At 42.4% G+C, this 21062-nt stretch overlaps 1 protein-coding gene across 2 annotated transcripts in view; it reads right to left on the bottom strand.

Annotated features, from left to right (window-relative positions):
• Positions 1–1923: 1923 nt before the first annotated feature.
• ARID1B (AT-rich interaction domain 1B) overlaps positions 1924–21062 on the bottom strand; it is a gene marked incomplete at its 5' end in the record, with an annotated part of 335015 nt that continues 315876 nt past the window's right edge. For both annotated transcript variants that reach the window (XM_080616793.1, XM_080616794.1), the window contains 6 exons: positions 1924–5190; positions 7069–7199; positions 8025–8814; positions 16199–16295; positions 18936–19086; positions 20731–20903. In XM_080616793.1, the coding sequence (XP_080472919.1) occupies positions 3478–5190; positions 7069–7199; positions 8025–8814; positions 16199–16295; positions 18936–19086; positions 20731–20903 (3055 nt within the window). In that variant the 3' untranslated portion in view covers positions 1924–3477. The remainder of the gene's footprint in view (positions 5191–7068; positions 7200–8024; positions 8815–16198; positions 16296–18935; positions 19087–20730; positions 20904–21062) is intronic.

The following is a 21062-nucleotide window of genomic DNA, read 5'->3' as shown; positions in this document are numbered from 1 at the left end:
TAATTCTAGAAGTCTGTAAGGTTCAGGGATTCCATGTAGCTCATTGCTGCTCTTTCAGTCTATACGCAATTAGTTGCTTGGGCCTACCAGACAAACAGCAGATTATTGATATATACGTATATTAGTCAAATGTTTGTGTTTGATTATTGCCTAAAGTACACATTGGCTGCTTTCCCCTAAATAACTCATTGTGGTTTTAGAGTTTCAAATACTGCACCTTTTTGTTGGTACTAGCTTGAGCTTCAGTACAGAGTATCTTGTGATCACACCAGCACAAAATTGTAAATTTTTTGTTTTAACTGAAAACCAAAATACTTCTTGTAGGAACAATGCCAACAGCAGCTCAAGCTGGTTCAGGATTCAGTCAGAACATGCCAAGTTCACAAATCTCACAAGCAGGTCTTCTCTAAAGGTTTAAGAGAACATTGTGGGAGAAGTGAAATCATACATAGACAACAGAGGGGAATTAGTGTTCTTACGCTTCACCTTTCTTCTGATAAATGTGCTGCAGTACCATCCAGCGATTTAGATCATTTACTCCTACTGTAACACCATAAAATCACGCTCAGGCAGATTCTGTATTATTAACCTTTCCCTTCCACTCCTCCAGTTCCCCAGCTACTTCTTGGTCCAACCGGAAAAGTGGCAGCAGTGGTACACACATATGGACGTGATGTGGCTGTCTGGCTAGCGGGGTGAGTTTTTTCCCTTCACCACATTGATTGACCAGGCTCAGAGCAGTCCTAAATAACATTAAAGCGTGGCCTCTGACAGCTCAGAGTGCTTTGCCACAGGTGTAGTTTCCCCAGAGGACTCTGGGTCTGAATGCTGAGAAGAGAATAGATGTCCTTTTCTGTCCTTGACGAGAAAAGGGCATCGCTCAGCAGAGGGTTTATTTAGCAGCTTGATTGTATCCATGCGTAATACCAAGCAGTAAAATGTTAGTAATAAGTTTAGCCGGGGATGCTACTTCCACACTGCCCAGTATTAAGCTGTCAAAATCATCCCTGAAATATGCCTCCTTCTGTGATGAGAAGTTACAAGTGGGTTATAATTCACCATGTGTTTCTGAATGCAGCGATATGCCAGAGAAAGACAGCCCACTGCAGCAGGTGATGTGGGAGTGGAGAAACTACCGAATAAGGAAAGCTAAAAGGAGAAATTACTTTTCGTGGCACTAGGGAGTCATGTTTCAAACTTGGCTTATAATTGTATGTGCTCTACCTGTCTCTGAAATTCTCTTACATATATTAATGTTACAGCAATCTATATGAACAAGATGGGCAGTATGCCAAAGGGGGTTGTAATTTTCAAGTACCTCCATATTGTTACTGGAGAGGGGAGGAGGATATCCACTAACAGTGTAATTATGTGGCAATTCCAAGAAAATTGATTATTATTAGCTTTTTATGATCACACTAACAAAGTCAATGATCCAAGATGAAATAGCAAAAATTAGTGCTTGAACAATATTCAGCAACAAAATATCACCAGGTGAGAGTGGCTGTATCCAAACCCAGGTAATTCCTGAAACTGAAATGGCCATCTCCCACCAATTATAACGATGGATGTGCTCTATTAAAGCCTGATCCACTTTAATGGGGGACTTCGATGATGACAGGCCATGTAAGTATGCAATGACACATACAGTATCGAGAAGTGGGTGGGTGTTTATTCTAAATACCCACATCACTGGGGTATTTGCACCTTTAACCAACAGAGAGAATTACAGGTAGTGAATACAGATCAATTTCTTCAAGTTGGTTATTGCTTTAACAAAATCTTCTGTCACTTTTTCTAACATCCGTCTTCAGTCCCCCAAACACAGCATGGAGACTGGATACCTGCATAGTCAGAACTATCATTTCCCAGCCATGTCTTCTCCTTTGAGGCTCCGTGGTTTTATAAATAAGAATTAAAAACACTTCTCTGTGCTGCGAGAAGGCTTTTCTAAAAGGAGAGCAAGTTGCTGCAATACAATAGCGTAATACTTTTTAAGGTTATAATAATAAAGTAGGGGAAAGAGAATAATCATTATTGCTCTTTCTTGTAATTAGTTTGCTTTCCGATATCCCACACTGCAACTAGAACATTATTCAAGAACACCCATCACAGTGCTTAACAAGATTTAATGTACATTTATTCTTAACATGTGGAACATATAAAGATTTTATACTGAATAAATGAAATTCATTAAGCCAGAGGAAAAGGAGGAATTTACATCAAGTTTTTTCTTTTTTAACTACATTATCTTGAAATACAAATGCAGATTCTTGTCACTGAAAAATCTTTGAAGTTGTGTTTCTTCTTTTTTTTTTCCTGTATATATTTTTTTGTCTGTAGACTGGTAACCATTTTCTTAAATCAATCCATACGTAACCATTTCCACACCTTGATTTATAAAGCAAATTGTGATCGGCTGCTCTCCCGAAATAGAGCATGACTTTATACATACAGAAACTTGTACATTACCCTCAGTTGTTGGTTTTCTGTGTTGGGTTTTTTCTTTTTTCTTTTTTTTTTTTTAATTATTTTTTGGAGATATGGCCCAAATGAAAGAAAAAGTAATTCTACTATCACTTTGTAGATACCACGTCATGGAAAAGAAACTAAAAACTTTGTACTAAAAAAAAAAAAAATGAGGGTATGTTTAATGTACAACTTCTATATACATCACGGCCCTTAGGCAATAAAAAAATATTTTAAAAAATGATTAAAGGAATTGTGAAGAACTGTCATTGTGGAAGGTCAAAAAAACAGATGTAGACAAGACAGTTCTGGTGAGGAAGCAATTGATGTTTATCATTAGGTTTTGCTGAAAAATATTTTAACTTGACTTTTTCTTTTGTTTTGCTCCTAGCCTAATGTAACCATTTCTCTTGCGGAGAAACCAGTATCATTTTGTATTCTGACTACTGACTGACGCCCTCCTTGATCCCCTACACCTACATCACTAGAATCTTCTATTGCACAGAGCTTTGGGTGATGGTATACAAGTTTTTTTTTATTTTTTCCTTATTTGAAAAAATAAAACACACAGGAACTTGGTATGTTGGTTATTTTTCACCTTTTTGTTTCAAAGTGGTGAGATTTTTCCCATCATACAATGGTTTGCCATAACATTTTTTTTAAAAAGTCACTAGTTCGCTTCCCAAAAAATATGCAATACAAACATGGAAAAGAACATTGAAAAGGATAATCTATGGAAAAAAAAAGTGTGACCTTTGAATGTACTAGACAGCAACTTTGGTTAAAAAAAATAAAAAGATGTACTTATACACATAGACAGCAAATATTAATTTCATAACTGTTCAAATTAATAATTTCTTTAATTCCCAATTGGTAAATAGTGAATGGGGCAGAGGAGCAAAGATTCTTTTTTTTTTCCTTCCTACGTTGGATAAACAAGAACAGAAAACAGCCAGTTATATGTGACCCTCTAATCTCCACTCACACATGCTTGGCTTCTCACTTATGTCATAACTGCCCAATCTGAAAAAGTACATCACAGATGACAGATGCAACCAGAGAGTTCAGGACAGCAGATATTGAGATATCCAGCAAACGACCCTCGTGCAAAAGGAACTCTGAGCGGTTCTCGTCCACTCTAGCCATAGCCAGCAAGGCTTTGGCTGCCCTGCACATCATGTCTACGCTAGGCGGCTCCAGAGGTGGAGGCTGCATGTGCATGAGGTTATGCTGGCTCTGCTGGTACTGGGCCATAGTGACCCCATCCTCCAGGAAGCTTATCAAGTTTCCGATGCTTCCCTTCTGCACAGCTATTGCCCTTGCTGCTAATGTGTCCCCCTGGGCAAGGTTCGATAAAAGCGCCATGGACATTTCTCGGCAGACCGGGTTTTTGCGGTCCCCAACGTACCTAACTAAAGTAGCGTAGAGTTTCTCCTGACGACTGAATGGGGGGGTGGCCAAGATAAGGTCCACATTATTGTCCTGGATACTGAGCTTACACAGGGTCTCCAGCACAAGTCTCTGAGGCGAAAGAACTGAGTTGGGCCCCACGGTTGGAAAAGGATCCTGTGCCTCTGCAGACGGGCACACCATCCAGTGCAGCAAGCCATCCAAAATTGGCAAACAGATGCTTTCTGTGTAAGCAGACAAGTCTAGCTGCCCAGAAATGTTGGCTAATGTGACCAATGTATTATCCCTCAAGACCTCGAGGCAGTCCCACCACCACTCATCCTTGTTGCAGGCCACCCCTTTGTCCTCCTCTTCCTCTTTCTCGTAAGTTTGCGGCGCTCGCTTTCTTTCTGGATGCTCATGGTGAAGAAGAATCAACTTTCCCAGGATCAGCACCAAGCCTGGATGTTTGGACATTTCGGTGTCATTGCCAGGCACAAAAGACAAGCTACGGACGATATTTGACACACAGATGCAGCGTTTGGCCAAGGAGTCTTGCCAGTGAGTTATGGTGCATAGAGGAGTCTCATCCCGGCTCCTTGGCTCATCCTCTAGCAGTTTAATATTCCGGTGGCTTTTGGCTTGATGGATCCCAAAAGGAAATTTACTGCTTTCTGTTTGGGAACCAGAGTTTGAGTCTTCAGGCAATGCTCCTGGCCGAGCTGAGAGGACGTCATCAATGGTTGCCGTTATACTTTTTTCTTGTTGTTCCTCAGATTCACCTTTCCCCTCTAGGTCCTTCTTTTTGCTTGGAGAGTTCAATGGAGGAGGTGCTTTCCTGCGCGGAGGAATCTCCATCTTGCTTTCAAAGTGAGTCTGGATATGCTCAGTTGTGTCCCCACCACCAAGCTGCCAGTGGAGAAGTCCACTATCAAATTCCTGAACACGTCCAAGTTTGTCAGATCGGTCAACAACAAATAGATTATTTTTCTTTACAATCTTTATTGGCAACTTGTCAAATTTACTGGCTTGTTTTGGCCTCTCACTTGGATCAGCAATGGCACCAGGAGTGGAAAAAACAATGCTCTTTTCTTCCCCTTCTACCTTTTCATCCTCCCCTTCCTCCTCATCTTCATCAAAATAGTCAATACATTCGTCGTTCTCCTCTTTTCCAGCATCCTCTGCCAAGGACTGGCTATCATCCTTCTTGGCTGCTTTGTGATCAAGTGCTTTGTGTCCTGGATCGCCCACTTCATATTCCATAAGGATTCCAAAAATGTCAATCAGGCATTTTCTAAAATATTCTACTAAAAGCTCAAGAAATCCAGACAACTGAGGGGAGAAGAAAGAACATAAAAATCAGATAAAAGGAATTTTATTAGGAAGATTGATGCATACACGTGTGAACATTTCCAGACTCCTACTGCTGTGGACTTGTGGCTAGGTCCTGCATGGCAGAAGTTAATCAAAGGGAAAATTCTTATAGCGTCTGTCCAACCAGTATGTAGTGTCTAACTACCATGGCTCCATTTGCTTGAACTGTTACAGGTATGAGAACTGCAGAATTTTATTTGTATGTCTCCTTTAAGCTACAGTAGGCATCTATCCTAGCTGTTCTATCCTCTTGGAAGTGGCTGCCATTCTTCATGTTCTGCATGAATCTGCAGTTCAGGGTGTAGGTACCAACGTCCTAGATTAATACCCTATCTCTATTGGAACAGTTCCATTTTTGCCTGGCAATACTTAAAAATTGTTACTGGAGCCTGGTGCTTTAAGTCACCCGTCAGAAACAGTCTTCATTTAGGTTCCATCCTTTTAATTAATTTGTAATCGCTTTCTTATGGAAAGGCAGCAATTGGACTTGGTATTAATTTACCCTCAGTGGCTTTATTATTAAAAGTTCTCTGCTGTTAAGATGTATTCAGCCCGATGTCTGGCTTTTATTGTGGTGGTGGTGGTGTTTAAAATCGTGGGCTAATAGGTTTTCAGCAAAATGTATCCTTTTGTCTGTCCCGTATTCTCTTGTGACTGCCAAACCCTCGAAGAATTAAGAACAAACTGATGCCTATGAACTGCAGGAATTATCAGTCATCATCCAGAGTCCTGACTGCCACTGGAAATAGACCCCAAGGTAAAAGTAACAAAAAACCTGTATTTAAAATATGCCTGGTATTTTGTGCAACTTGCACAGGGTGCATTAATGCAGTTTCTAACAGATTTCAGAGGAGGTTCGCCTCACTTTACTTCAAACACCTGCAACAGTTAGACACCTAACCTAATTGTCTAGATTCCTTTTATAATCAATGGTCTTTTACAGGACATTTCTAGGGTATGATTCATCTGACCTATTTTAGATCTCTACTTCAGGGTGAGATGAATCATGCTATAGATATCCCTAGTTCTAAAGTTAGGCGGGATGAAATGTACCATTTGTGTCTGTATTTAAAAAAAGGCCATATTTAAAAAAAGATGAGTTACACTATTAGTAACCAAGGAATGAATGGAGCAGAGAAACTGAATATTTAATTTGTACAAATTTTAGATGATGTGCATTATCAGCATGCCATCTATTACTACCACCTAACAGGCCAATGATTAGAGCAGGGCTGAAAAAAGCTGGGAGGTAGTGAGGCAAAGCACACACTGTTAAATCCTGTGTTATTTGCATCCTGTGGACAGACAGTGGATTTTAGCCTTTATATTGCCCATCTGATATTTCTGGGCAAAATTAATTTACTGGAAGAAGAAAACAAACAGAAAATAAGCAATTCAAAAAATCCCACAGCCTAGTATGGAACTTCTGAATAAGACAAGTAGTCACCAAAAGACAACTTCAAATCCATTTTAAATAGTTTTGCGAAGCCTATTATGGAAACACAAAATTACTAACATACTACTATTTTCTGGGATTGTCTTTGTACTATCATGAGAGTGAATTTACACATTAGTCTTCTCTCAGTGCTAAAATTCGTACATTCTTACATGCTCCTTTCTACAAAAGATACCCTTCTTTCAGGCTCATTATTTCCCCTATTTGACCTAAAGCTGTCTCTTGTTGCTCACTGTTACCAATCATAAAAAAAAAGAGAAGTTTCAAAATACTCAATTTCATGTTAATGATAATAAATTTTAAAGGACTTCTGCATTTTTGTAGGTATCTTCCGTTTTCCTTCCTTGGAAAGTTGTGAAGCAAACTGCTTTGCCACCTACCTGAGAGAGGTTGAAAGTAGCAACAGTGCTGTCATCATACAGAAGAATATTAATAGTGTCTAGCGCCCAGGTACTTTCAGCCAAAAGACCAGATTTAAGAGACATCATCACTCTCCAGGCCTCAGGAGTTACTGGAGGAAGAAAGGAGAAGTAAAACAGTGCATCCCCGGAGACATTAATGAGTTCTGAAAGATTAAAATGTGACATTCTGAGGATGCAGAATTTAAATGAAATAGTTACTAAAACACCGGGTAAGACCTGCTTTCACCACTTAGTCCTGTTCAGCTTTTCTGTAACTGCTGCTCAGCCTTCATACTGGAGCGTGACAGGCTATTCTTCCTGACTTTGCTGAAGCCAAAATAATCATGCAAACTTAGAGAAACTGACTAAACCGAATAACTGGTACATAAAGGCTGAATACTCTGTTAGAAGTGTGGGAACTTGAAGTATGAGAACTTGAATGTATGAAATCTAATAGGAACTCAGGAAAATACTTGGGAAAGAATGGGGAGAAACAAACATGACAATAATGGGGAATGAATAACTGAGCCCCTCAAGGGAAGCATAGACTATAACTGCACAGCAGAAGAGCACGAGCTTCCATGGAACACAAACACAGAAAGCTTTGCTCAGCTAAATTTTGTACTGGTGATTTAACAGACATTTTAAAGGACATTTCAACACATATCATTTGGAAATCTGAGGCAAGCTTCATTTTTAATGCATTTCTGGAGACTTCATGTCTCTATTTAAAATACTGCTTTCATTTCATGTCAGATTGTCTGGGATGAGTTTTACCTATCATCCTCCCCAATGCATACGTTATTACATTTCTATTGAAGACAATCACGTTAGAGTTACTAAAGTTAACTATTTGTCAAAAGAAATGTAAAATCAGAATCGAAGTCCCTTTCTCCCAACTTGTTTTAGCATTTGGCTTTTATTTTGATTCTTACCAATATCTTTTGAGGTAATCTTTCGTCTTGGTTTTAAGACTGGTTGGGATGCTTCTACAGAGCCTGGAGGGAAGGTTATTTCTCGCCTAATTGGTGGTGGCTGGGGTGGAGGTCCTGTGACCTGTGACACTGGAACTGTGGGTATAACCTTTTGCATCTTCATGGAGGGTAGAAAAGGAGACTTGCTTGGAGACATACGGTTTTCTAAAGAGCGCTGGAAGGATGCTGGGCTTGGAGCTCTAGAGATGTGGTTTGGCATAGAGGGTGGTGTCTGGTAGGATGACTGAGGAGGTCTAGTGATAGGCTGCATGGAGGCTGAGGATGACATATAAGAAGGCTGTCGTTGGTTGACATGAGAAGGCCACTGACTCTCATGGTTTATCCTCTGGTCAGGTACCATCATATCATCAGTGCGATTCATCCCTGGATACGGTGGGGCCTGTGCAGGGCCTCCTGGACCTTGCCTATTCTGGTAAGGGTAAGGCATATCATTTCGTGTTGGCCACATGTTCTGCTGAGGACCTTCGCTGGAGGATGATGACTGCATGGGGCCACCAATCATCTGGGGAGGTATTCCATGCTGCTGCATTTGTCCTGGGCCCTGCATCCTCTCCCTGTTATATGGATATGGATACTGTCCCTGCATGGGCCTCCTGTCAGGTCCCGTGTAAGCGTTGCTGTACTGGTTATACATTTCCTGTTGCTGGTTGCCATACTGCATGTTATACATATCCCCTTCATGGCGTTTGGCTGGAGGCCCATACATGCCATCCATGTGTCGCTTGTAGTTCTGGAAAAAAAAAATGTGGAGAGAAGATGTGTCACTTTTACTCCATTCACAATACAGATATATTGGCTGAAAGCTCACTTAAAAAGCTGAAGGCGCTTAAGCTGTGCTAGGGGTTCGTGCTGATTCCAGAGCCAAGCACACAGTGCTATGGTTAGGCTTGATCCAGTGATTTCTGTTTAAGTCTCTGCGCTTATAACTTAATACTAAAAAGAATTTATCTTTGGGCTAAATTTTCTTATGCTTGCTCTCATTTCCTCCCTTTTCCTTCCCTTTCCTTTCCTTTCTGACAGGTTAAATTCCACTGGTCATTTCAGATATGTATGAAAAGGCAATGGTCCTCACCAACTAAAATATTTTCACTTCTTTTTTATGCTTGGTCTACTAAGAAAAAAAAATACTAAAAAAATTCAAAACTACTCAGTGAATCTTTTCAAGAGACAAGCAGTGAATAAACTCTTAAAATAGTAAGATATGCCGCAGGCACGCATGTCTGAAATGCTGGATCTTAGAACAGGGCATAGGCTACACACAGTAAATTTATTAGTAGGAGAAAACATTCTGTTGCATTTGCTACTCCGTGTAATTCCCAGGAACACGGTACCGTTTGGGCAACCATCCCTCTTCCCAAATCATCCTAATCACATTTAATTTACTGTGTGATTATTACAGCAAATGGTCACATCCAAATATTCTGCTCCAGTTTATGCAGGTTCTTACCCTGCTGATCAGTAATGAATTAAGCAATGTAACTACCAGCTGCCACCTATGGTCTATTCCCTCTTTGTTTCTCACCCTCTCAAGTAAGGAATGTTGTGTGAAGTGAGCTGTTTTTAAATCATACAAGCTGTATGTATTTATGTTTAAGATGGCAGAACTAAAAAAGACGTTGCAGTTTGAGGGGAAGGTGGTAAGGTTTGCAGTGGTCCTTCGCTCCTGTGGGAGTTTGTTCCACAGTTCAAACCACACTGAGTGCTCTGAAGCAAAATATGTGAATTAAATGGGTGATTCTTGAATATATGACCTATGGCAAATTCAGAGTTACAGCTCCCCTGGAAACTGTAGCTCAGTCACACTGCACAATGTATGCTAATGTGCTGGAGTTAAGATCAGATAAAATTCTGTATGTATTCAATATGGGTCAGTTAAAACAGCTCTGGGATTCATAAACTCATCTGCCAACTTTGGTGCACATAAAACCACAACTACTGTATTGCATGAAAGTATTTTTTTCTTTAAATTAACTTGCTATAGAGCTATCTGGCTATCTGAGAAATACCTATTTTCAGCCTTACATAAACTACTTGCTGTAGTAAATTCCACCCTTGGGGCCAATTTATACATTAAAAACTGACTTGGCAGTTGCCACACCTAAAAGGATGGTGTTTGTTTTGCCACAGTGACTCAGTGCTTAAAGTAGACACTGGGAATGAAGCATGTGCCTTTTTAAAAGCAGTTCAGTGCTTCTGTATATGTAGTGGCAACACACCTAACAGTACCCAATGTTGAGGACAGCAATGCACCTGAACTCCCCCTTCTGTGTAAAGGTTTGACAGGAGGCTGGGGCTGCACAATGTGTCTCTCTCCACTGGGGATGTAGAATTCTGAGACCTCACAGAAAACAAAAAAACACCAACACTGGAAACCTGCTGCCTAATAGCACTTGAGGTATGAGCATGTGGTACAGAAATTGAAAAACCTGTCTCAAAGTGCTTCATTAGCCCCAGGAGTGCTCCAAGCACCTTCATCCCAGATCATTCCCTAGCCTTCAGGTTGTAGATGAAGATTCGAAAGGGCCTTTTTTTTCACATTCTTCCTGTACTACTATAAATTGAGATTTAGGAAATTGAAAATAACCTAGTGGCAACCTAACCTCTAGCTGAATGAAGAAGTGGAATCCTCTGGGAGTGGGAGGGAGAGGCTGAGGCCAGCCATGACCTTTGCCCTTAACTCTTCACTGCTTTTTTTGCATTAACGCATTTTGCGTTCCAGAGTCATTGTACAAGGCATAGAAACAGCATTAAGGACAGGGCCAAATATATTTTTACAAATTCTATCTGTCTCCTTGCTTAAATGAGCATGTAGTTAATATATTCCCTGCATACGTTAGCATGGAATATCACAAGCTGCTCTGTTACAGATCTTTGCAATTCCCCCATTAAATCACCTAGACTGCTAGCATATGACCATCATAAAGAACGACAAAGCAGTTTTTTGATTATGCTATTTTAGAGATGTTATGAACCAAAGACATAAGCAAGAAATTCTGAAATTGGAATTTATATACATTTCCAGTGCAGTGCAAACTAAGATCTCCTCTTTTAGTGGTGTCCCTTCCCTCACCCCCTAAATTTCATAGTAAAACTCCATCCCAAACCGACTATCTGAAACTGGTTGAAAACTTGCTTACGTTTAATTTTTTATATTGTAAGGAAATCCTTTCTATTTTGGAAGCTAACTTCAATTCTAGTTACTGTATGACTTGAAATCAATTAATAACATGCAGGATCGTGTTGTGGACTCTGTTGCTGGTGTCTCAGACTGCTGACCAATATGGTCGCCTCCAGAAGGAGAGCTTGCAGTAAGGAGACTGTAGCAACTCAGACAGAGACCCTGCCCCAAACCGTGGCTGTTCAGGTCTCTGGCTGCAGGGAGTGCCAGAGCCTGCTGCTGCTGAGGGAGGGAGGCCAGCATTCCACCTGTGTGAGGTGTGAGCAGGTAGAAGATCTGCTTAGATTGGTGGTAGAACTTAAGGAGGAGGTCGAGACGCTGAGGACCATCAGGGACTGTGAAAGGGAGATCGACTGGTGGAGTAACTCCCTAGCATGTCAGCAGGAACGGTTCCAGGGAGATACCCCCCACAAGGGGATGGACCCCCTGTCCTCTCAGACAGAGGGGGATGACCTGAGACAGCCCCTGCTCTGTAGCTGTCGCGCAGAGGTAAGGGACCAAAAAGACGATGAGGGCTGGAAGCGAGTTCCAGTTCGGAACCGTGGGCAACCTTCCTCCCTTCCTGCCCTGCTTCCCCAGGTGCCCCTCAGTAATAGGTTTGAGGCCCTGGATCTTGATGGAGAGGTAAGTGAGGATGTGGTGCAAGGCCAGACTACAAGGTCACATAGGAAAAGGCGGTCGACTTCACGCCTCAAGACTGCCTCTGATAAGAAAGAAAGAAAGGTCATTGTTGTAGGCGATTCCCTTCTGAGAGGAACAGAGGGCCCGATATGCAGAGTTGACCCTCATCATAGGGAAGTGTGTAGTCTGCCTGGAGCCCGGATCAGGGATATCACCAAGGCGCTCCCCAGCCTGGTGCACCCGACAGACTACTACCCGCTGCTGGTCTTCCAGACAGGTGGGGGGGAAGCTGCTTCCCGCAGTCTGAGGGGGATGAAGAAAGACTACAGGGCCTTGGGGCAGATGGTGAAAGAGTCTGGGGCTCAAGTGATCTTCTCCTCACTTCTTCCATCCTCCGGTGATGATGTGGGATTGAATGGGAAAATTCAGTCCGTAAACAATTGGCTACGAGACTGGTGCTTCAGGCAGGGCTTTGGGTTCTTTGATAACAGCTGGTTTTATAAGGCTCCAGTCCGGATGATGGCACGTGGGAAAGGTTTATCTCACCGAGGCAAAAGGATGCTGGGGCATGAATTAGCAGGGCTCATTTGGAGAGCTTTAAACTAGATTCGAAGGGGGATGGGGTTGTAACTGGGCTTGCCCCAGTGGGGCAGCACTCTAGGATTGATGAAGACTGGGAGGCCTCCTATAATCCTAGGGTGAAATTGGCGAGCTCAGCTCCCTCCTTGAAATGCCTGTACACCAATGCGTGCAGCATGGGAAATAAGCAGGAGGAGTTAGAAACCTGTGTTAAGTCAGGAGATTATGATCTGGTGGCAATTACAGAGACGTGGTGGGACAGCTCGCATGACTGGAATATACTCATGGAGGGCTATGTCCTTTTCAGGAAAGACAGGCCAGCCGGGCGGGGTGGTGGGGTTGCTCTTTATGTGCGAGAGCAGCTGCAATGTACTGAGCTCTGTCCAGGGGCAGAGGATGAGCGAGTTGAGAGTCTGTGGGTGAGAATTAAGGGGCAGGCTGGCAGGGGCGATACTGTTGTGGGTGTCTGTTACAGGCCACCAGATCAGGGTGAGGAAGTTGATGAGGCCTTCTACAGGCAGCTGAGAGCAGCCTCACAGTCACAGGACGTGGTTGTCGTGGGGGATTTTAACTTCCCTGATGTTTGCTGGAAGGACTACTCAGCAACCCAGCCACAGTCCAGGAGGTTCCTCCAGTGTATGGATGATAACTTCCTCATCCAAATGGTGGATCAGCCAACCAGGAGAGGAGCGCTGCTGGATCTCATCCTCACTAACAAGGAGGGGCTGGTCGAAGCAGTAAAGGTTGAGGGCTGCCTTGGTTGCAGCGACCACGAGATGGTGGAATTCAGGATCTTGTGTGGTAGGACCAGTACAATAGCAAGTAGAATTGCAACCCTGGACTTTAGCAGGGCAAACTTTGGCCTTTTCAAGCAATTGCTAGGGGAAGTCCCATGGGCAAGGCTGCTTGAAGGTAAAGGGGCCCAAGATAGTTGGTTGGCATTCAAGAATTGCTTATTCCAAGCTCAAGAGCAGAGCATCCCGACACGTAGGAAGTCAAGGAAGAGGGCCAGGAGACCTGCGTGGCTAAATAGGGAACTGCTGGGTATGCTCAAGTGGAAGAGGAGAGTTTATAGGTCATGGAAGGAGGGGCTGGCCACTCGGGAGGAATATAAGGCTGCTGCTAGAGGATGTAGGAGGGTAGCTAGGATGGCTAAGGCCTCCTTAGAATTAAATCTGGCGAGAGGGGTCAAGGACAACAGAAAGAGCTTTTTCAAATACATAGCTGATAAAACTAACACCAGAGGCAAGGTAGGCCCACTGGTGAATGGGATGGGTGCCCTGGTGACAGAAGATACTGAGATGGCAGAGTTATTGAATGCCTTCTTTGTCTGTCTACTCTGCCGGAGGCAGTCCTGAAGAGCCCTGTACTCCTGAGACCTCAGATGAAGTCAGGTCACTGGAGCGGTTTGCCTTAGTCCATGAGGAATGGGTTAGGGACCAGTTGAGCAATCTGGACATCCATAAATCCATGGGTCCAGACGGGATGCACCCGCGGGTGCTGAGGGAACTGGCGGAAGTCATTGCTAGACCACTCTCCATCATCTTTACCAAGTCTTGGGAAACGGGAGAGGTGCCTGAGGACTGGAGGAAAGCAAATGTCACTCCAGTCTTCAAAAAGGGCAAGAAGGAGGACCTGGGTAACTATAGACCGGTCAGCCTCACCTCCATCCCTGGGAAAGTGATGGAACACCTTATCCTTGATGCCATCTTAAGGCATGTCAAGGATAAGAGGGTTATGAGGGGCAGTCAACATGGCTTTATCAAGGGGAAGTCATGCTTGACCAACCTCATAGCCTTTTATGAGGAAATAACGTTGTGGATGGATGATGGCAGAGCGGTGGATGTGGTCTACCTTGACTTCAGCAAAGCATTTGACACAGTCTCCCACAGCATCCTCATAGCTAAATTGAGGAAGTGTGGCCTGGATGATCAGGTAGTGAGGTGGACTGCAAACTGGCTGAAGGATAGAAGCCAGAGAGTTGTAGTCTATGGGGCGGAGTCCAGTTGGAGGCCTGTATCTAGTGGAGTGCCTCAAGGGTCAGTACTGGGACCAGTATTATTTAATACATTCATCAATGATTTAGATGAGGGAATTGAGTGTACTGTCAGCAAATTTGCTGATGACACTAAGCTGGGAGGAGTGGCTGACACGCCAGAAGGCTGTGCTGCCATCCAGCGGGACCTGGACAGGCTGGAGAGTTGGGCAGGGAGAAACTTGATGAAATATAACAAGGGAAAGTGTAGAGTCCTGCATCTGGGCAGGAACAACCCCAGGTTCCAGTATAGGTTGGGGAACGACCTGTTAGAGAGTAGCGTAGGGGAGAGGGACCTGGGGGTCCTAGTGGATGGCAGGATGACCATGAGCCAACACTGTGCCCTTGTGGCCAAGAAGGCCAATGGCATCCTGGGGTGTATTAGAAGGGGGGTGGTCAGTAGGTCGAGAGAGGTCCTCCTTCCCCTCTACTCTGCCCTGGTGAGACCGCATCTGGAATACTGTGTCCAGTTCTGGGCCCCTCAGTTCAAGAAGGACAGGGACCTGCTGGAGAGAGTCCAGCGCAGGGCGACAAAGATGATTAAGAGAGTGGAGCATCTCCCTTATGAGGAAAGGCTGAGGGAGCTGGGTCTCTATAGTTTGGAGAAGAGGAGACTGCGGGGGGACCTTATTAGTGTATATAAATATATAAAGGGGGAGTGTCATGAGGATGGAGCCAGGCTCTTCTCAATGGCAAACAATGATAAGACAAGGGGTAATGGGTATAAACTGGAACACAAGAGGTTCCACTTAAACTTGAGAAGAAACTTCTTCTCAGTGAGGGTGACAGAACATTGGAACAGGCTGCCCAGGGGGGTTGTGGAGTCTCCTTCTCTGGAGACATTCAAAACCCGCCTGGACACATTCCTGTGTAACCTTATCTAGGTGTTCCTGCTCTGGCAGGGGGATTGGACTAGATGATCTTTTGAGGTCCCTTCCAATCTCTAACATACTGTGATACTGTGATACTGTGAAACTCTGATTCTGTTGAAGTCAGTGTAGTTTTGCTATTGGCTGCTAAGATGGGGTTTTGCCTGCAAGGTAGTAACGTTACACCTCACAAAAAAACCCTATTAATTAATAATTTTTTTATTTTCAAAGTTATTACATGGTTAGGGTGACTGGAATGCACAAATAGTTAAACTATTTTTAACATTAATAATGTTCTCTCTCAAGTGTTTGCACCATATTATTACTAGAGACAACATGTGGGGAAATGTGCCATCTGATCTGTATTAAAGATAGATATATCACCGACCACAGCACTGTAAATCATTGAGAGTACTGCATATTTTAACTTGTTCCAGTTTTTGTTGGGTTCACTTGGCTGCATGATATTAGGTTAAGACCCTTCAACCTGTCAGCCAAGCAGCTTTCCTGTTTGTTTCTGGAATTGAGGCAGCATCACTTTACTATCCTACGAATTAGACTTTCCCAGTCTGCTGGTTATTACCCTGGGACAATCACTTGATATACATCCAAAGCCATAGAACATCTGTTAAAATTTACACTCTTCCAGTGTAATGAACATATTTTTCTATAGTTGCACATACACTGCTTGTCTATATGGGCTGTGATTTGGACCAGAGCTACTGTGTTAAAAGACATGTATTGTATAGGCAAATATTTGAATGTATACAGAATTCTGGGGTGACATTTATTAAACAAATGTTACAAATACAGCTATTTTCCTCTCTCGTACCTGCTGCTGTGGATACATTCCAGGTTGATGTCCTCCATATGGTGGCTGTCCTGAGGGAGGTCCTTGTCCTGGATACTGCTGCCCATACGGTTCATGCCTAAAATGAAGCATTCAAATCAACACTTAGAGCTGCTGGAATTTCCAAGACACCAGGAAAAGCAAAGTGCTCTGATGATCTTGCACCTTGAAGGTATTTGCCATTTGGAACCAAGGTGAAGAAGGTACAGTGAGGTATGGTATTGAGCCTGATGTAATAAGCTCTGCTAGAGCTGTTTGTGGAAGAGAGGAGATAAAGCAGATAGATAGAAGAAAGGAGGAGCAGTGAAGATGCAAGAGAGATTTAGAGGTAGCAGTCATGAATGGGAACAGGGTATGGTCAGCAAAGAGGTAAGACAGGCTGCTGCAGCACTGGGAATGCTTAAGTGGAAAAATATCTTATGTGCAGCTCAAAGACTGCAAGTCAAAATTCTTGTGTTTTAACAAGAATTACCAAGCAAGTCACCAACCAAGCTACTTTCTGGATTATTTAAGAGTGTAATCAATAGTTAACTGTTGATTTGAAGTGAAATTGTAATTTTAGTCTGATGCTGGTGACAGAAAGTGAGTACAAATGTAATTACAATACGTAACATTTAAATATATCATTACTGAGTAAAACCAGTACTTTTAATTTTGCTGACGTTCATGTTATTTTTAATTAAAGCTACATAATGAAGCATACACATAAAAGGTAGAGCTGTGTTGCACTTGGAAACTTACCTGTGGCATGTAAGACCTCTGAGGAGCACTACAGTGCAACTGCAACATTTTAAGCACATGTGAATGAAATTTAGGTTGCTGAAATGAATTACTTGGAAAGTATTAAGACTGATAAATACCAGTTGTACTGCACACCACAACGTCAGTAATTCCTCTCTGTATACTCACTACCAGTGAGAACACATCTATAATTTGAGTATAATTATGGAAGCAATATATCACAGAGTGTCACAGAAACAGAGGACTGGAGAACCTGACATGTTAAAAGAACTAATGGGACCTAATTTTTCCAAAAGCATAGAAAATTCACATTTTTTGGGAGCTGACCAGAGTGAAAACAATAGCTGTTCAGTATTGCCTAAAACTATGATAAGGATGGAGAGAAATTACCTAATGCCAGTTAAAAACCCAATACAACTGATGGGAATTGTCTACAGTTGTCCAAGATGGTACATGCAATAATATAAAACTAAGAAAGGTATATGTATGTCATGCATAAGGGAACACTTCCTAAATGTTCAATTTGTTAGCCACAGAATAACCACAGGGCAGGTGAAAGTGTGGAAACTTCGGAACTGGTGTCATTTAATGATGCTCTGGAGAACTTGGGCCTATAAAGTATGTTCTAGTTCAGTGTTGGCAGGGAGATACACAACTAACTCCTTATCTAATCTCTGATTCTACGGCTACAGAAAAGTCAGCAGATTCATCCACGTCTCTGCCACTCCAAGAAACTGAATCAGTGGTAAAACCCTAAATAAGGCAAAACACACCAAGAGGCCACATATTCTGTCTATGTGCTCTCACAGACGCTGGTAACACTGGTTGACTGGTTATTGTAGATATTATAGAGAAATCAGTGTTCACCTTTGCTGGCCAGGGTACTGATTAGGAGAGCACATGCTTGGGTCGCTGTTTGAAGGCACCACGTTGGTGGACCACCAGGTGGTCCCATAATGCCTTCAGGACCCAGCCCATGATCCGGCCTAAAAAATGACAAAGGAAACCTCATTCTGTAAGAAGCACTTACTCTTCAAAACTGCCAACAAAATAAGACATGCCCCTTAAAGAAAGCATTCTCTTGACTTATCACCTTCCACTGGAACCCTTACTCTTTTGTGACTCTCCAGCAATGTGACCTACTGAACAACGTGATTGTACTTGTGTTACTCTACACATCTACTGACAAACTACTGACTGAAAACTACTTCACTGTTAGACTTAAAAGACACACACTGCACCACTTTGGCTACCTTCAGGAAACACGAAGTGAAGCTAAAGTACACAGTCCGATGAAAGTAAAAGTAGGAACACAGCCAGAGCTGCAAAACCTACTGTAATACTTCATGTAATCCAAACACTGCCAAACCATTCTGCTTGCTATATCAGTGCTTAGACATCAGTGATTTTACCTTTTTTTTTTTTTTACCCCAAAGACTTCCTGGGATAAACAGAAGAGGGACAAATTTATTTTGTGTACTTCACTGAAAGACAAACCTATGAGGGTCCTGACAGACACACTGCAAGACTGGTGTCCTTACAGCTCAGACAACAGACTCCAGACTCTCCAAAGTGAATTCACTAAAAGATCACAAACCAGACATTTAGGCTGTGCATTTTGGTTTTCATAAAATGCTCACCAACAGCTGGTTAGGTGAAAACATGGCCAGAAGACTAACTCAAGTGCCAGTTTATGCCATCACAGCCCAGCACAGCCACCAGCTCAAGGCAGCTGTCAAACACACCCACATGCTGATCTGCTGCAGCTTGAGTGACTTCTAAGGTGTGACAATTCTTCCTTATTACTTCCTGTGAACAGCTAGATTCGGTCATTACCAGTGGTTTGACTCCCAGTGATATCCTAAGATGCTGTACGAAATGTAAGCTGCTATGTTCTCTGCAAGGTGTAATGGGAAAATAAGGAGAGAGAGGATCATTTTTGCTAATGGGCTTTGCTTTTTCCTGTAGATTGACTCACCTCCTGTCATAGCCACTTCCATAAGAGAACTGCTGTCGCTGGCTCATGCTCATGTTGGACATTGCTCCAGATGGACTCTGGTTATACATATCTTGTATTCCACTGTTAGGCATTTGTCCAGGAGTCATGAAAGGCTCATTGCTTCCAGGCACTGCAACAGTAAGGGAAATTAAATATATTATTCTGGGTGCTTGAAGATATCTTTCTATTAAGTGATGTATTTTAAAATAATGTTCAGATCCATAACACTGCCAAGGAGAATTAGCTGATATCTGACAAGCTCTTCAGGGTCTGATGAAAACACAGGAAGCAGCACCACTACCAACATGATGGTTATAATAGTAAGGAGCTGCAAGCGAGGAAAGCTCATCTTATGGAACTGAGCTCATCAGGCACCAGGCAGCTTCTTCCCTGTGGTCTTCACAGCTGAAGATCAACTTGCTCTTGTTCTTTTCACCCCAAACAATGCTAATATGAATGAAAACACAAACCTTACAAAACAGACTAAAGCAAATTTCCTAGTCTAGATTACAAAGCTGTCAAAATCAGGCTCTTTTTTTTTTCCCATAAAGCTCGCACACACACATGTATACCATAATTTAATCATGGAAAACATACTGTATCCTGACGTAGCTTGTTGAACAGGATGGGCATATTCTATGGGTCTAAGAAAAGGCACATTGACAACTATTATCAGATATAAATCCCAAGCAAATACAGGAAGAGACTCTATCCTTTAGTCCCTCATAGTAGATAGGGAACAGAGACATTTCTATTTCGATAGGATAAACGTATAACAAAGTGCAATAAACCCACTTAATCTTACACGGATATAAAACCTGAAGTGAATCGAAGGCAAAGAGGTTTTTCCCTTCCTCCAACTGTGTTATGCTAGTATCCGCAGTCCAGGTGAAAGAATTTAAAGGGAAGCTTTAAAAAAATTCATGTTAGGTAACTGTCTCTTTTAAAGCATCTCCCCACTTCATCACATATATTTCTTCCCCTGATTTCTGGACCTCCTCTTCCCATTCCTCCCTTTTGCTCCCTTTCAGTTTCCACTTTCTTAATTTCATCTTCTCCATCTGCTCTTCTCTTTGCAACGTTTTGAACCCTGCTTGTGTTCTTTCCACCCACTTTCCTATATAAGAAGCATGCAAGATTGATTCATTTTAAGCATGTTTTACAATATCCATCTGTAGGTTCAGTGGCCAAAAGGACAAGAGTCCGGTTTGACAATGATTTTAATTTTTGCTTTCTAAAAATAAACAATTGTTGAGTGTGTTCATTACCTTTTGTCAGGGCCTGTTCAAGTGAGAAAAAAATTAGCTTTCCTATTCTGAAAATATGTAAACTGAGACAAAGAGCATTAGGAGACTGGCTCAGTTCCACACAGTGAATTCCAAGTTCAGCCCTACTACAACCAGGCATGTTCCTTGACCACTTCATATTCTAACACTGAAGCCCAGCATCAGATTTGCAGAGTGGCTAACCACCCTCAAGAAACCTATGGTGTTGCACAAAATCTAACCTTATGAATTTATGTCATTTCCTGAAACGTATTCCTACAAGTGTTTTTAGGATTCTGTTAAGTCTAAAATAAACACTGTGACTCTGAGAGGGAAAAATATGACCAGACCAGAATGAAACACAGTTGTGCTACACCTCTCTTTTTGCTACGAGGATGCCATTTTACCAATGGCAAAATCAGTAAAGTAAAAGAGCTCATTTTGACGACTAGAACATCTTGATTACGTAGAAGTAGGGAAGAATACTTAAGCTCCCAAAAAGAAAATACCTTTTCTCATTCCACCGAAAGGATCTTTATTCGGCTCATATGGCATCCTTCCCATCATATCTGGCATGTTTATTCCCTGCTGGTATGGTGCATTTGGTGTCATGGAGTTTCGCTTTGGGAATGCTGAATCACTTACATCAGAAAAGGGATCATGCACACTAACTGCGCTGTTTCTAGCAGATGAAAAAAAGGAGACATTAACATCATCATCTATTTGTAACAATTGTGAAAACAGACTGGACTATTATACACCTAGCCCATGATGCTGTGGCAGTGATCAGTGCAGGATACATCTGAGGAAGATGCAAAATACTTTCACACTAGACAATCAT

Source organism: Psittacula echo, assembly GCF_963264785.1.
Source record: "Psittacula echo genome assembly, chromosome: 4".
Taxonomy (NCBI): Eukaryota; Metazoa; Chordata; class Aves; order Psittaciformes; family Psittacidae; genus Psittacula; species Psittacula echo.
The sequence above is the reverse complement of the archived record's forward strand: the minus strand, read 5'-3'. Positions and strand labels throughout refer to the sequence as shown.